At 38.8% G+C, this 17034-nt stretch overlaps 1 protein-coding gene across 2 annotated transcripts; it reads left to right on the top strand.

The window, feature by feature from the left end:
- Positions 1-47: 47 nt before the first annotated feature.
- On the top strand, positions 48-17034 carry ptgis (prostaglandin I2 (prostacyclin) synthase). Of its 2 annotated transcripts, none has more exons than XM_049018335.1 (10): positions 48-132; positions 1278-1401; positions 1866-2035; positions 2402-2548; positions 3464-3585; positions 4694-4875; positions 8321-8465; positions 13586-13767; positions 15791-15930; positions 16647-17034. In XM_049018335.1, exons 1-10 carry the CDS (start codon positions 86-88, stop codon positions 16789-16791), a joined length of 1404 nt encoding a protein of 467 aa, XP_048874292.1. In that variant the 5' UTR covers positions 48-85; the 3' UTR covers positions 16792-17034. The 2 variants fall into 2 exon arrangements, with proteins under 2 accessions (XP_048874292.1, XP_048874291.1); XM_049018334.1 differs by having other exon boundaries at positions 82-314.

The raw sequence follows: 17034 nt of genomic DNA, 5'->3' as shown, positions 1-17034 counted from the left end.
CTATGATGTAGGTTTTTCCGGAACCCCCCCCCCTCCCCGTTCCACGCCCCCACCTCCAGTCTATTGTGACAGAGAGAGAACTTCGATGACACATTTTGTGACACATATCGAGAGGACACGCACTGCTGTAAGGTACTAATTCTTCTGCTCATTTGTAGTCTATATAACAAATACAATCATACCGAGGAAGACAGCAACTAAGACCGCAACCAAGACCGCAACTGAAACGTGGAGATTACTGTCATGATTTTGACAGCTTTAATAACTGTTTTATGCTTTATTGCTCTTTTCTTTATTTACACAACTCGAACGCGGTAAGTTAATCGCTGTCCTTTTAACTACTAAAGCACTATTTAACCTTTTCATGACTGTAATATTTAATCCATTCGTTATTTATGAAGCCGGTTCTTAAGCTATCTAAGACTTACTGTGTTTTCTACTTCGACTAGACTGGTTGACTTTGCTGATGTCAGAGTAATCGGAACTTTTTACATTTATATTTTTGCATTTGTAATATATGATCATTTATACACTCTTTACCGTGCATGCTTAATTGCGGTATTAGCAATCTTTTATAACAGACCTGTAATTTCCTTAAATATCTTAAAACGCACTGACATCATGTTAACTGATAGGAAAAACGCAGACATATTTGGATTGGCATATAAAGCAGAGACCAAATGTGTGTTTACTATAGGTGTAATGCCATGCCAAACTTCTTAACGAGAGGGTTGCCATCGATACTTTTTCGCACGGTATTTTCTCTTTGTAGACGGGTGGGTGGAATTCCAATTGATATACAATATGTTTGACGTATTATGTAATAACTGGAATTGTAAATAATCCATGTTATGAAGATACTGAACCTTTTATGTAAAAGAATTGTTCATTCATCTAAAAGCTCTGGCTTTCTTACCATATGTCATGGAACTTCCATCCCCAAATAAACACCAGCATCGTTTCAGTTTCATGGATCGTATGCGGGACAATTAGGCCTATTTACAGAAAATTTCTGTTGTTTATCTGTCAATGTAATGTCTTACTATTCAATTCACATTTGTAATAACGCTGGTGTTACTATTTGTTTACTAACATCTTTTTCAGTATTTGTTTCTTAAATGCTGATGTTTATACGATCTTGTATAACTGGGGTAGAATGATTGTAAACGACTAAGTGCCATTTAAATACAGAACAGGGGTTAGCATCGAGAGCAAACCGATTGTGAGAAAATATACATGTTCCTCTGCTTCGTTTATTTATCTGTCTCTAAACGCAGATCGAAAGATGAGCCTCCATTAGACAGCGGCTTTATTCCATGGCTGGGACATGCCCTTGACTTTTCAAGAGATGCCGCCAAATTTTTAGCACGAATGAAGAAGAAACATGGTGACATTTTCACAGTAAGGCATTTCAAATTATTCATTGCCATTATGACTATTTTGTTGTATGTTTAGGCTATGCTTTGCTATATCGTGTGATTTCAGGTCTTTGAAATCCAAATTTACATGAGCATAGCACACATATCGGCAGAGGTGTTCCACCTCTGATGTGTGTTTAGTATGACACGCAGAAAATATGCCCACTAATTAATTGCAATTCAGTTGTAAATACAATCAATGTAGGAGAATTGAAAACAGTACTTTTTGAAACCTGGTCATTTTGAATCTGGAACTGATTACGTTTTTAGTTTCAGATAATGTATACCTGATTAAATCTGATTTTTCTTAGCTGAATAAGGCATGTAAAAGTCTGAGACAAATATTTTAATTACCTTTAATACTACTCTTATGCTCCATATCATTTATACTGTAAAAACCCAGATCTAAACTGTTGTGACTATAAAGAAAAAAATGATGTCTCATAGGTCCGTATGGCTGGCCACTACATAACTGTGCTACTGGACCCAAAGTCATACGATGCTGTTCTTCAGGATTGTGATTCGCTTGACTCCAGCAACCAGAAGGTGGTTCAGAAGGTCTTTGACCTAAACTGGCCAATTAAGAACCAAACTGGAGGAAGGTTGTGGATGAAGCAGTATGTATCTAAACTAACCCTGTGTGTGAAAACTTCATGTTTCAACGTGTTTAAAAATCACAAGTGAGAACTACTTTGAAATAGGGAGCCAACACCCACAAATCTGTCAGGAGGAAACCTGCACAATGCTAAAAAATCTTGCCAACCATTGTAATCTAACATGAATTGAATTGTACAAGAAAACAACCCCTTTGCAAAGCAAATACAACGCTGCTGTACAATGTGACCCTCATGAACCCTGGGGAAAAGATGGGTTATGGTTTTTGAGGAAACAGTAGTTTTTTTTCTGTTAACAACTTCTCGAATAACAGGGGAACATGGAATGAAAGGTGACATTGGTGACATGGGTTATCTGTGTTATCTCAGACATTTCCAAGGACAAAACCTGGTCCAGCTGTGTACCTTAATGAACAAGAACATCCAAGCTCTGGTGAAGTCGCCTGACACAATCCAGAACACAACCAACTGGAAAAAGGATGGACTTTTCGACTTCTGTTACCGTTTGCTCTTCAAGTAAGTCTTATTTGGGATTTTTAACCGATATACTGTTTGATATACACAGGATGGGATCATGTATTAACCATATATTCATGACTACAAAAAACCTGCAACTACACATGTACATGCACATTCATACAAAACATATATTAATATGATCTTATTTCATAAATTTTCTGCATACCTGCAATTGTGGCCAGAGTAATGGCTGTAACATTCCTCTAACAAAGCTTGTCTTCTGTCCAAAAAAGTAATTCCATTGTAATAGACAGAAATATTACTATCTCTATTACTTTTGTGTTGTGGAAGTACTTCTTTCGGATTGATCAGCTGGGTCATAGTGAGTATCTGTAGTATATTGTTGTTGTTACATTAGACATCCATGGGCAAAGTCCATACAACCTTGTTCTGAATCAGAAGTAGCTGAGTATAAGACAGTCGCTTAGTGCGGTTTGTAGGTTAGTTTCTGAGTTTTGGTCACTTTTAATGGTAGTTTGGTAAAGGGTTAATTGTGGTTTTTTTTCTTAATTTAACCCCATTTTTGGGCTTCAACACCCTGGCTTCCTCACTTGACTATGCTGCTAGTCCATCCAGTCAGCATGCTTGTTGGTGGCCTGTTTGGGAGTTGAGAATGGATGGTCCTGTTTGGAATGTCCTGTTCTGGATTCTGTTGTGTGTGTTTTCCAACTGAGTTCTGCATTTGTATATTTTAAACAAATGTCTAGCCTTTGTACATAGGAAAGTATCAGATGTATATAGGTTGCATGACTTTTTCAGAAACACTTAAGTATATTTTTTGCTGTTCTTAAGTTACTCAAGATTGAAAGCCAGTTGGTATACAGGTCTATACTGTTTTGTTTTGAATTTGCTGGCCTGTTACCTCTATGATTGGTTTTATGTAGTGAACTCCTGCTTACCTCCTCCCTGTAGGGCTGGGTACCTCACACTGTTTGGCCTGGAACAAAATGAAACCACAGTAAATGAGGTTTACAAAGAGTTTCGGACATTTGATGGCCTCCTTGCAAAAACAGCACGTTCAACTCTGAGCTGGGGTAAGAAGTAAGATATACTGGAAAGTGCAACAACTACTCATCAGCTTTTTGAATAAATTTGCATGTAACCAAAAGTATAATGGTCCATTTGTGTAAGCTTGTTACAGACACACGTCATCTGCTGACTGTTTGCAGGGGAAAGTCACAGCCAGTATTAAGAGCCACATCCTGTCATATGTATTAATAGGATATGACGTGGGTCTTTCACATTCTCAACTTAATCTCTCATATAAGTACGGAGCCCCTCTGGTGACATAGGAGGAAAAAAAATATATATTGCCTGACCATGAGATAATTAAGTGGTGGACGCGTCTTTCTTAAAGCGTGGGAACGAGTTAGCTTTCCGGGATGTACGCTGGTCTAATGCACTTGTCGAAATCGCCTCTAGGAAGTTAACATGTATCTTCTCATAATTATATTATCAGTTTAAAAAAATATAATTTCTTTATAAAGTTATATGTATTTTTATCCATTCTCGAAGTTGTCCATGTTTTTCCAGCCATTTGGAAATCTCGTTGGTCACGCGTTGTTATCTCGTGGCCACCACTTAATTATCTCGCGTTATAATTCGTGGCCACGCGATATATGTTTTTTTCTCCAATGTCACCACATGGGCTCCGTATGTAAGGGTGGGACAGTGAGAAGCATTTTTGCCTCACACGTCCAGGATTAGTGGTTCTAATGCCTCCTGTGCATGTAGGTGGAGTTTGCATGTTCTCCCGTGCTGCACTGGTGTCATTAAGTTCCTCCTGCAGTCCAAAAGCTGGATAGAGATAGATATGTTTAATAGAAATACCAGTTTAATGCTTGAACTGCATATCCTGGCTTGAAAAAGCCCACACCTGTGCACATTTTCTTCATCTTTGCTTTGCAAACAATATGGATGACCTACATATAATACAGGAGCTGTATTATAGCTCAGTCTATAACATGATCCTTTGGAGTTAACCACCAAACTTTTAGTAAATGTACTGTTTCCACATATTATTCAGCAAGTACCTCACACTTTTCCATTATATAGCTATCTGACATGAATTTCATGAGTATGCCTTCAGTCTTTCACCTGCATGCCTCCCATTGGTTAAACAAGACTCATCCCTATTCCCAGTGGAGAAGAGGACAGCTCGCTCAGCACGTGAGCACTTGTGGAACCTACTTTCCCTATCCTGCCAGAGCAGGTCAGCTGCTTCAAGCTCATGGCAGCAGGAATACCGCCAATATCTGCAGAAGATGGGCTTGGATGAGGAGACAGAGCGACGAGCCATGCTGCTGCAGCTCTGGGTCACACAGGTAAGGCGTCTCTTACTTAACACTAACTCTCAGTGTACAAGAAGGAACAGACACTGAGCATTTTGCACTGCAAAACTTTTTTTGTGCTCTCTTTTTACCAAGTCCTTAGATTCATGAAATATTGTAAAGTTTTGCTGTATATAAATGACTGATCATAGCCTGCTACTTGATTCTATGGTCCTAAAGCTGTAGTTTATCATGATGTCAATAGTGAAAGTCTCTATGCAACTCCATTCTATGAAGAAGCGTTGATACCAGTCTTCTAAGTTATCACAGGGCTATGACGTGAGAAAGGCATATCATTGCACTTCAAAAATCTCCAAAAACCTATTATTTCAAAAGCGTTAAAATGGCATTTTCTCAATAACTACTTTACGAAATAAAGCTAAAACTAATGAGACACCTTTGGCACCACAAGCAGAAACCTATTATTACACAGCAGTTGTGAATAGTTTAATGTTTGGACTTACATGGATTGTCATCAGCCAACAAGTACTTACATGCTTTTCTTATCATGCATTATCATGCATTATCATGCATTCCAAAGGCAGATGGCTAGTTGATGCCTCATATTTCTGTTCTTTTTATTTCAAGAACTTGGTAAGAGGTCGACAGCTAGTCTAAATGTTTTGACATACAGTTTGGTCCAAAAGTACCAAAAGTACTTGGACAATGACACAACATACATAATTTTTGCTCTGGATATCACCACAGTAAATTTGAAATCAAGCAATCAAGATGGAATTGAGGTCTAGACTTTCAGCTTTAATTCAAGGGGTTTAGCTGAGCTCTTGTATCAGCCATTTAGGAATTGTAGCCATTTTAAATGCATAATTTCAGGGGCTCAGAAGTAATTGGACTAACAACAGGTGCTTTCACACTGCAGTCCCAGTTTACAAGGCTAGGACCTGGAACTTTTGTAGCTACTGGCCATTTTCGTGTGTTGCTTTTACACCACGATTCAGGAACTAGGACCTTTATGCTAAAAAGCATCCTAATCAATGGAGGGTAAATACGTCGTTTACTTAATTATTTCTTTGTTATTGGGGGGATCAATCATGATCAAAACAGGACACAGCCTTTTATTTACATTTTACTTACATGACCCATGACATGATGGTCATGACTGGTATTTGTTAAATCTGGACATCGTTTTTTTCCACAGAATAAAAACGATGTAATGTTATCCTGCTAATAAGTGCTAGCAAGTTTCACTACTGGCACTGACAATATTACACAAAAGTATATTGGTTTACTATTGAATTTTTTGATGCAGAAATATGAAGATGCAAGAAAAAATGATTAATTGATGTATTAAATGTAATTGGGGTGCAAAAATAATTCCATCTGCTCAATTTTTGCTCTGCTATGTCTCTTTTTCTGCACTTCCACATAACTTGTGGTCTCAGTGCTTGTGATCTACCAATCAGCAGGCTGTCCCTGTAAGCGCCTCCCCAAGAGTTTGTGTTTAAATGAATGACATAATCAGCAGTAGGTACTAAAAAAGGCATCTGTAACTGCCTCCGAGGAACTACAATCAGCCAGAGTTCCTGGGGTGTGAACACAAAAAAATTCCCTAGTTCTGGAAAAAGGTTCTGGTTCCAGAAAAAGTTCTGACAATGTACAAGCATCTAATATCATTACTATAATGATCATTTGTAAAGAGTAGTTGAAGATGTGTTACAGACACTGGCAATCTGAACTCAGGAACCCATGCACTTCACCAAATGCTGGGTTTCCTATTTACTGATGCCTTACCAAGCCTTTATTTCACCCATCTTCAGTTGCTGCCTTCTGCCTTTATTTTTGTATTCAGCAAGTGGAAAGCATCTTCAGTTGGGTTGAGGTTAGGTGACAGATTCTGCCATTGAAGAATCTTCCACTTCTTTTCCATGTAGTGCTCTGGTTGCTTTTGCATTCTGTTTTGTATGTATACAAATAACTTCAAAATGGCTAAAATTATTTCACTGTCCAAATGCTTATGGACCAAACCTTAATTAGTGCTCAATCCAGTTGCACCTAAAAAAATATTAATTGAGATGACCATCCAGTGCCAGTTTTGTTTTGATGGGTGTTTTTTCTATGGTTCCACTTATTTCATTTTTTATTATTTTTATGCAAGGTGGGTATAGGGGTGTCTAGGTATTTACCCAATTGTACTGTACATTTAATGTCAGACAAAGCTCTTTTAATAAGACAGCTAGATCACTTTATAAAGCTTCTTTAAGTTGGTCTATTGCACATCACTTTTTCCAGCAATGCCTGATTTTTTCAAATGGCACTGAAAATGCACTAGCCAACCATCTGATAGTAATCAGTCAACAGCCATTTTGCAACACAACTGTTGCTGCATTCTTGCGCCATCACTTTTGGGTGTGGCCCATGAAAAACCGCAGAAAAAAATCTTCATATTTGTGCAAGTAGATAATCTATTCACAATAAAATGAGAGAAAGACAGCAGTACTTTGGGTAAAGCCCTACACATCAGCATCACATGTCTGTGCCAGAATTGCTTTCTGCATAATGCTGCCCACTAAGGCATGTAGGCTAGAGCTGAAAGACAACAGAAAACTACAAGGAAAGCATGACACTCTTAAGGGCAATACAGCATGGCAATGCACACACATGCCCTTGATAAAGAAAACAACTTCTCTCACACGCAAATGACAGCTATTATGTAACCGACACATTACAGTGGCTTACCAGCACTGAGCAACTTCCCTACATTTTTTTACTGTGGGATATCAACTGAAACAATAAGAGATTAAGTTTTGTACGGATAAGTTTGGCAATATTCCTTCCTCTTGCCGATTTCACTATAAGCAACGCTTTGAAAATTCAAAGACATGCTGGCTCTTAGTGAGAGAGTACAGGAACTATTTCACCACAGCAAACCAACAGACTATGCCGCTATCATGTATTTTTTACACACCATTTTCATATTCCAACTAACTGCAAATGATACAAATGCAAGTAAAACTGATAACACGGCCAAGCATTAATATTTTGTACAGTATATTCTCAATAATGCCAGGAGGGGAAAAAATAAATGCAGTAATGCTATTTGTATCCACAGGGTGACAGTATTGGTTCCCGGTTATTGTCGCTCTTGGATAAATGTATGTTTCACTCAAACACAATAGAACAAAGGAAATTTTATACCCTAATGCAATGATTTCAGAAGATTGAATATAAATAAGTGAAATAAAGTGCAGTGCCTTTGTTTATCTTACGTGCAAACTCAGTCATAAACAACAGCGGGTGTGAGACTTACCCAAGGGGCTAACAAAGAAGCTATTTCTGTGAAGCCTTTTTCAAAACAGTATCCACCAATAAACAGTGCAAATCACTAAAAGTGAGAAGTGTAATACTGCTGTACTTTAGTGTAGTAAGTACAAACATATTAAGATGTGAAAAATAAAGTGCATACTGCTGTTCTGGTCAGTGCAATGCAGGGCCTGCTGCCTTCTGGCTACTGGGAAGGTTGCTGACCCACCCAAAGGCCATGCAATCTGTGAGGGCGGAGATTGAAAGTACCATGCCTAATTCGGCAGAGTGCCTCAACAATAGACATGAAACTCCTGTATTTGGTAAGTACCATTTTGAGTTACTCCTTATGTTATCAGATGTCTGTATGTATTTGTGATACTTTTGTTTACTATTTAAAAAGACAAGTTTATAAGAGCTGCAGAGCAAGTCAATATGACAATGTGCTTTTCTGTGGACCCGTACAGCTCAGATAAGGGAGGTATCGAGAAATTTGAGTATGAACTTTGACACCATTAGGTCTCACCAAGAGCCTTAGTGCCGTGGTGTTTTGGCTGCCCTTCATGAAGTTCAGGGAGGAATAAAGAAACTGTTTCTCAGACATGCAGGTTGTAGGCATCTGTACTTTTAGCTGTCTGGATAGTAGGGTATTCGAAGGCTGGCGTTATGGTGGATCAGTAAGAAGCACCGGTGCCTCATGCATCCGGGCTTGAGGGTACCAGTGGTACCAGTCCTGCTTCCATTCTCTGCGTGGAGTTTGTACTGGATGCTCTCTGCAGGTTTCCCCGCACAGCTCAACCAAATGCCGATCAGCAAACTGGCCTCTCGAAATTGTCCATAATGTATGTCTGTGACTGGCATAACATGCAAGGTGTATTCTGGCCCTTCTCCGGACGAATTTTTAACTATTCAGCTATTTAGCTATTCAGGTACTCAAGTGCAAGAAAAAATTAGTTTCTCTGTCCACTGTCAAGCAATTTTTCGGTAACACTTTTCATTAACTGCACCTTCATGATGCATTCATATAATATTCATGAGCAGCATGTAAATATACCTTAACATACTAACATACCATCCTAACAACTTTAATATACATTAATAACACTGTTTTGATTGATTATATGATTATAATTTTATTATCACATGATAACAACGTTATCAACAAGGTTATTATATGTTTAGTAGCTCTTTTTTATTTACCACACACACCCACGTACAAAATTCAGAGCTCTACTTATATCAGTAGGTCTGTTGCCTGTATCCATTCAAATCATTTTCTATATTTGTTTATTTCTCAGTGAATGGGTTCATCACTTAAAAACTCATTGTAAAAACTCAACAGAGGTTTGTGTTGCATGTTCAGCTAGTTTACACACACCAGGTCCATGGAGTGCTCTTTCCGCCACTGAGGAAGAATTAGACAATGGCTCGAACAATTCCACTGCACTGCAGCTATTTCTGAAGGCTTTTCCAAAGTGCGGACAATGCAAACTATCAGTTTGAGTTGGCATAATCACAGTCCTGACGATATTCAGTTAAACCTGATGCTTGCTTTTGCTTTTTCTGTTACATATTTAGGAAAAAAGAATTATAAATGATTTACATTTACAAGACAGGATTTATATTTTGGAAAGCAACAAAAGAATGTGACCAAGGTTTCCAGAAGCAGGTCCATCTGCAGAATCTGTGTGGGTAGAAATGAAGCTGAGAGAAACATGTGCTTAGCACCATCACTGGTCTCGTTGAACCAGGCCAGATGAACAAAAGTCTCCTCTATGGGGGCAGTGAACTGCCTCTTCACGGGAGCCTAGGAAAGCAGTCAAAGTGATAGCATATTAGCTGGTTTTTTCATTAAACTTTTTGAGGACACATTATCCATGGACCCTAAAATAGTAAAGACATTCCCCATAATGCATGTAAACAGATCAAAGATATGCAAGATGAGATTATTGACGGTCTATGAAGCTTGGTGGTGAATGAAGTGAAACAGAAATACAACACTGTAGACACACCAGACTTTAGTATAAAAAGTGATTGAACGCAACATTGAAAATTGATCCAAAATGATCAGATTTCTTTGTAATTCTGTAGGAGAGAAACATATCATTTCATTGCTCGGCTTCAGTCAGCTAGATGCAGAACATATGTCTGATCAAATATTAAAGCATCTGATGGCAGTTACTATGTTAATCACATTAGTGAATGCTGTGATGGGGTATCTGTAATGAGTATGGTAATAGTTGGAGTGCAGGAACAGGTGCTGAAAAAGCTTAGGAAAACGTTGCCTACACCCACTCTTGTAATCATCTCTTACAAGATGCACATGGTGGTGTATGAATTGTAAGCAGACCCCTTTTGAACATTTTTAGCTCTCTTCATTCATTTGTTTCAGCAACTGTCATCACAGAGGAGGGCAAAAGACAGGAAGAGGTTTTGTAGCTCTTTAATAAATTCCGTCAGATCAAGGAAGATACAGCATGTACAGCAAAGCTGTTCCACAAAGTATCTCAAAAGAGTTCTTGAGCTTCCTTTTATACTTCTTATCTTCTGTGATTTTGTACATCCCCCTTCTTAGCAATTCTTTGTTAATTTCTCCTTCAACTTTCCTCCACAGTAATATTTCTTTCACAGTCACCGTTTCTCATAATAAACAAAGGCACAATGTGGACTTCACTTCCTTCCCCGACTCTCATACTTACGTTGCGTCGTTTTCTGACACACACGCGCACACACACACACACACACACACACACACACACACACTTTGTGAAATAACCGCCCAAGCCTCTATTTAATATGAAAGAAGTTTAACTTTGTTCAGTCTAAGCCTTGTAAACCCTTAAAAATCCTTCTCCTTGCTCTTTGAGAAATTCCATTAGCACACAGCATAATGCCCCACATCACAAAAGACCAGTGTTTGACTTACAGTTATGTTTTATGACGTGACTAAGTGTTTAGTGGAGAACCGCAATGTCATCTAGGATATTCTGTCTGGTGTGTCTGCTGATTGTGCTGCATCTGTAGATTTATGCACAGAAGCCTCGGAGCTCTTAGAGCAGAGGAGGGTAGTCTTATCCGCAGTGTGTATGCAGTCTTTTTGGGTAACCTTTAGGTCCGCTGTTCTTACCCAGGTTTGAGGACTCTTTAGCCAACCAGCCCTCTAATTAGTAATCTAATTAGGGAGTTACAGCAAAAACCTGCATATCCAAAGACCCCTTCTGGATAAGATTTCCCACCTCTGTCAATACACTGAAACCTGTTTTTAAAGATTTCTGAAGCAATGACTCCTTGGGTCATCTGACTGTGTTAGATGGTTCACCTTAAAAGTGAAAGAGGATAGCAGATTACTGACAGCATGGTGCTTTCTACCCTGGAACATAGGACTTTTGACTTTGACTCATCACAGACACCAAGTCAATCTTTCAGGAGGTCACTTCTTGAAATTCTAGACAGAACCACTGCTGAAATAGAGAATAGATTCTCTAAAATAAATATGAACCTGGTACCTGCTGTAAATAGTCTTCATCACTCAAGCTCTGTTCTAGATTTGACTCTGTTAGACCCCAGCAGTGACTTATCTTCAATGATACAGAGACTGTATAAAATGAAATGAATGTGGCAAAGCCTGTCACTGACCGTCTGGATCTTTCAAAAGTGTGCCGCCATTTTCAGGGTTATAAAGAGAATCCCCAGTGCTGTATTCTGCTTACGTTTCAACGTTAACGTGTACCTGTAAGTTCCTTCTCTACATGTGCCATGAGTTCTTATTCACTTCCTTTAGACAAAGTTGCTAATTTTGCCAATGATAAATAAATAAATTTGTGAGGGATCTTGCTAAAGGGAACAGAAATCCTCTAGAAATTCTTTGTCATGATAGGCTCTTATCAGCCAACGTAATTTCGACAGGTTTCAATTGAATCTATAATTCGCAAAAAATGCATTTCATATAGTTCTGAGCTCAGAGTGCTTTTGAAACGCAAGTATTTATTGTCTGGGAGTTTGTGTCAGCGTGCTTACCTTCCATATGCTATCCTCTCTCTACCAATCAGGGTGTTTATTACACAAGCAACATTTCTTTTTTCTTTTTTTAATGTGGTGACTCAAGGAAGCCAGTTTGCTGTTTTCATTGTAATTAATTTTAGACCTATTCCTGTTCTCACCAAACTAGTCCCACCAAATTTTTCTCAGTCTACAATTTGCTGATCAACACGCAGTCACAATCCTACCCTCTCTAGGCTGGTATGTTTTTTCTCATTTCCAAAGAATTCAAGGTACGATTATGTCCCATGTTACAGCACCATTATATTGTACCTTATTATGTATTTTCTTTTTCTCCATTCCTTTCTACTTCTCTTAATCAGTTTGCTTTGCCATTTACAGCAAATGTTTTACTTTATTCTAATTACCCTTCAAGTTAGATGTTATGGCTGCATGGACATTTTGCTTTTGACCATAACTTCTTCCGATACCTCAGAGACTTTTGGTTTCGAGGTTGTCTCCTTCTACATTTGGTGTATTTTTATTTCTGTGTGTGAAATATAATTGTTTGAACTAGATGTGCTATAATAAGTGTATGGCTGAGGTAGGGCTGCCCTTTCATAATCTTATCCACTACAGACTTGTTCATCCATTGCATACCCACCTTTTAATAACAGATACGGACATAAAGTAATAGAAACCATATTGATTGTGAGATTTTCCCTGCCCCCCCCACCCCCAACTACACATTACACACCCTTGTCTGCCACCTAGAAGGCTACCTCCCAGTTTTTAAGTAAAGAATTTCATATGTGCGAACAATGTCAATGCAAACTCCATTCTTACGTCTAACAGACAAATGTTACTCTGCCATTCAGGCAAATTGGAAAAGCGCGAGGAAATGTGCAGACAACCAGATGAAAATTAGCTTTGGTTCATTCAATCACTACCAGCAGTTGTTGGATTGGGTTGCAATTGTGTTACTCCCAGGGCTCTGTGAATCTCATCTAGCATGGTGTTGTCCAGCTGAGTCTCATTCGCAGGACAGTCAGAAAAAAATCCAAGCACGTGATTAGAAAGAGTGAGATGGAGCACTGAATGGATTGATTTTATAGTTTTAGTGAGAGAACCTTTGTGGGGGATACTCAAGTGGATGCTCCTTGGTCCAGGTGAAAATTAGACATCTAGCATGTTCCTGTTACATCTCTCAATGTGTCAGTCTTACAGAGTGTGTTTCAGCTACTAATACATCTAACTTCAGAAGCACACTGTTTCCTTTCTGCACTTTTCGACTACGTTTCATGAGCAATCAAGCGGTACTTTTAAGGGAGAACTACAAAAAAAATGAGAAAACATTCATGGAGTTTGAATTTAAAGCATTTTGAAGTAAAATTTGAAGTAACTGGTAATGGCAAACATTAGGTAAGAGAAAGAATTTGACAAAAGTTCTCTTTCTGCACTACAGATAGTGTTCTGAATGAAACCCTGAGACTTACTGCTGCCATATTCATCAACCGGGAAGTGAAGAAGGATATGATGCTGGAAATGGCAGATGGAAAGGCTTACCACCTTAGGGAAGGAGATCGTGTGTGCCTTTTCCCCTACCTTAGTCCTCAGATGGACCCCTCCATTCACAAAGAGCCAGAGGTGAGTGTGTCCAGGCTGTGGTCACGCAGTCAGTATTGGGCAAAGAAACGTCCTTGAGGCAACAACAGTAACCTTGCAGGTTCTTCCTCACAAAGAGGAATGCCAATGTTCAAACAGCAGTCAGCTGCTGTATATATGACAATCCATGCCATTTAAAACTCTTAACTATGACAAATGTGTTTCTTGAAATGCTACCTCATAAGTACTGAAGTATGTATTATGATACTGGATGATTCATCAAGAAGAAAAGGTTGAAGAATAAAGGAGAAATATACTATGGATTATGCTCTCCAGAATGTCCATTAAAACTTCAGTGGTACTTGGGTCTGGTGATTTGGGAGGTATTGCAAAGCATTGGACCTTATTCTGCTGTTCTTGAAATCACTCTGCAAATTGTTTAGTAATTTATATGGGAACATTATCATTTTGGAACATCCTGAAGGAACACTGTTTGCACCACAGGATACATCTCACTCTATAAAATCTCCTCATATTCCTTATCCATTATATTACCATGTAACGCAATCCTTAGACCGACTCCCACACCAACATACACTGTGGGTTGACAGTATAGCCTTGATAGTCCTGCCATAAATTCCAGCATTTTGAAGCTCACAGAGGTGCAGATTTTTTTTTTCTTCTCTCCTTGTTGTGCTTCATCATGCCAGTGCAGCCTGTTTTAGTTTGCTGTCTGCTACCATGATTTTGCGACCGTTAGACCTTAAATAATTTAGCAGTTTTTGTGTCTGACTCACCTGCAACTTAGATAACAGCTCTTTGCCTCTCTGGAACGCTGTCCAAAGTAAAGTCATTTTTCCTTGATTTTTGATTGCCTGCTTGGATCAAATAAAACTGGTGGCCAGCAACAAGGAAGTCGTGCAGTGACACAATCTCGACAAAAACTGTATGCCAGAGCTTCACAAAGCTGGGGTTTGTGGCAGGGGTGTAGGATCTGTTTGAGAAACCAGTGTACAAAGATACATAACCTAATGTAAGGAGCATAAGTGATGGCTAGATGTTTTAATAATTGGTAAACAATAAAATAAGTCAAGTTTTACCCATAACGCAGCTGAATAGCAGGAGGTACAAAAGGATGAATTAATAAAACTTTGGCTGACTGTATAATTTACATTTCTTTGCCTTAGCAGTTGTGCTTTTAAAAACATATACTGTACAGCTTGTGTGAAACTATACTGCACTATTTTATATTTTCTACTATTGCTAACATATATACTACATTTTATGCAGTAGTCAATATATTCTCATGGTGTCTTTACAGCTCTTTTGCAGCAATTCCCAGGGTGCTTTTAGGTTGCTCTGCTTTGACTCTTCCTCTGTCCACTTCTACTATATAAATTCTGTGGGATTAGGGTCAGGTAGGTCAGGTCATTAGTTTGAGTTGTTCTTCAATTTTCTTCTTTGCCTATGACTTTGCGTTGTGATTCGGGTCATTTTTTTGCTGATCAGGAGAGACTGTCACATTCAGCCATAATGCTGATGGAATGGCATGAAGTACGGTGTCATAGACAGACCAGTGGAAATTGCCATTTGGGAAAGATCGCCAACTTTGACACCATTAATGAAACCTCAGGCTAAGACACTGCTTCCCCCATGAGTGACAGTGGGAACCACTTGCATTCACTCTCTCTGCGGTTTAAATGATTCCGCTTACTGAACACAGATAGATCAAATAATTTATTTTTGAGAAGCTTATTATTATTGCAAAAAGTAGGTTTTGTGGTCAGTCATATGCCTTGGGCAAAGATATGCCAGTGAGGTCACTTGAATGTGAGAATCAGTGCTTAACTTTATATTTAGTCGCTAAGGGTCACTTCCATCTGAATGCCAACATATATACCTGGCAGGACAATTGAGATTAATCACCTTGGTCAAGGGTAGCGTCGAGATCGGTCTGGGGCTGGAGCCAACAGCTCATGAGCTATGGTTCTTTGTATCCTTAAAAGCTATGCAGCCTGCCACTCTATGCAAATGTGTCCTTATGCAATCTTGTTTCTCCTTGCAGAAGTTCAAGTACGACAGGTTCTTGAACACAAATGGGACTAAAAAGAGTGACACAAACAAGCTTAAGTACTACACCCTGCCATGGGGTGCAGGTGCTAACATCTGTGTGGGACAGCACTTTGCCATCAATGCCATAAAACAGTGAGTAGCCTTGGCTGGCCCTTGTGCCCCCCTATGCAGCTCTTTGAATTATTTCTTTGCCACTTGGTGCTGGCCAAGGAAGATACCTTTAATGTCAGCAGTTTTCTCAAAATAAGATCAAAAGCCATTTATAATTGTGCATCATGAACTATTCCATAGTTCTGGCTGTATTTTAAATTGCTCTTAGGTGACTATTGTACTGGAATGACTTTAACATAAATAAATGTATTTGGGCTCCAATGGTAGTTGTGTGATACAGTATATATTACACTGTATTTATTATTAATTGGATTAATGGGTCCTCTCAGCCAAAGTGCATAGTAATTATGTTATTGGGTGGAAAACTGTAGTTAAGCAATGATTACAGCCCCACTTAAAGTTGAATCTATGTGCATATGTGAATTGTGGATGGTTAAAAATATAAGTCTCTATATTTTTTAAATATAAAAAATCATATTTTTGATCAGGGGTAATCTTATCAAGAATGGCAGTTGTGTGTGCAGGTTTTCTCTGCGCCTTTGTAATTAGATTACTGATTAGAGGACTGATTGGCTGAAGTCCTTGACCCTGGGTTTGAACAGCTGATCTAAAGTTTACCCCAAAAATCCGCATACACACCGGCCCATTGCAGATAAGAATGCCCCCCCCCCCCCCCCCCGATTTAGGTTCTAGTGTATTAACACATGACCTTAATTTTGATTTCCTGTGCTTTTCAGGTTTGTCTTTGTGGTGTTGTCTTCCTTGGACATGGAGCTGTGTGACCCCAACTCCTTGATGCCACCACTGAACCCAAGTCGTTATGGATTTGGGATGCTGCAGCCCGATGGAGAATTGGCAATCCGATATAGAATGAAGAAGTAGCTTTGTTTTCTGTCATGTTGGGATGACCATACCCATGCTATAGGCTACAAAGGCAGCTGTTTGATTGTTACTGTTTAAACTGTAAAATTGTAAAGTTTTATACAATTATACTTGTGTGATGCATATTATCAAATTGCTTATTTAAATCACAATGTTTCATTTTTCTTTGTTTCAGATAAATAGTATTTTATACTGAGTGGTCTTTCATTTAAGCATTACCTTATTAAATATTTCAATGCTCTA

Source organism: Brienomyrus brachyistius, chromosome 6, assembly GCF_023856365.1.
Source record: "Brienomyrus brachyistius isolate T26 chromosome 6, BBRACH_0.4, whole genome shotgun sequence".
NCBI lineage: Eukaryota > Metazoa > Chordata > Actinopteri > Osteoglossiformes > Mormyridae > Brienomyrus > Brienomyrus brachyistius.
Note: the sequence above shows the minus strand (reverse complement) of the source record. Positions and strands in the feature narration are given on the sequence as shown.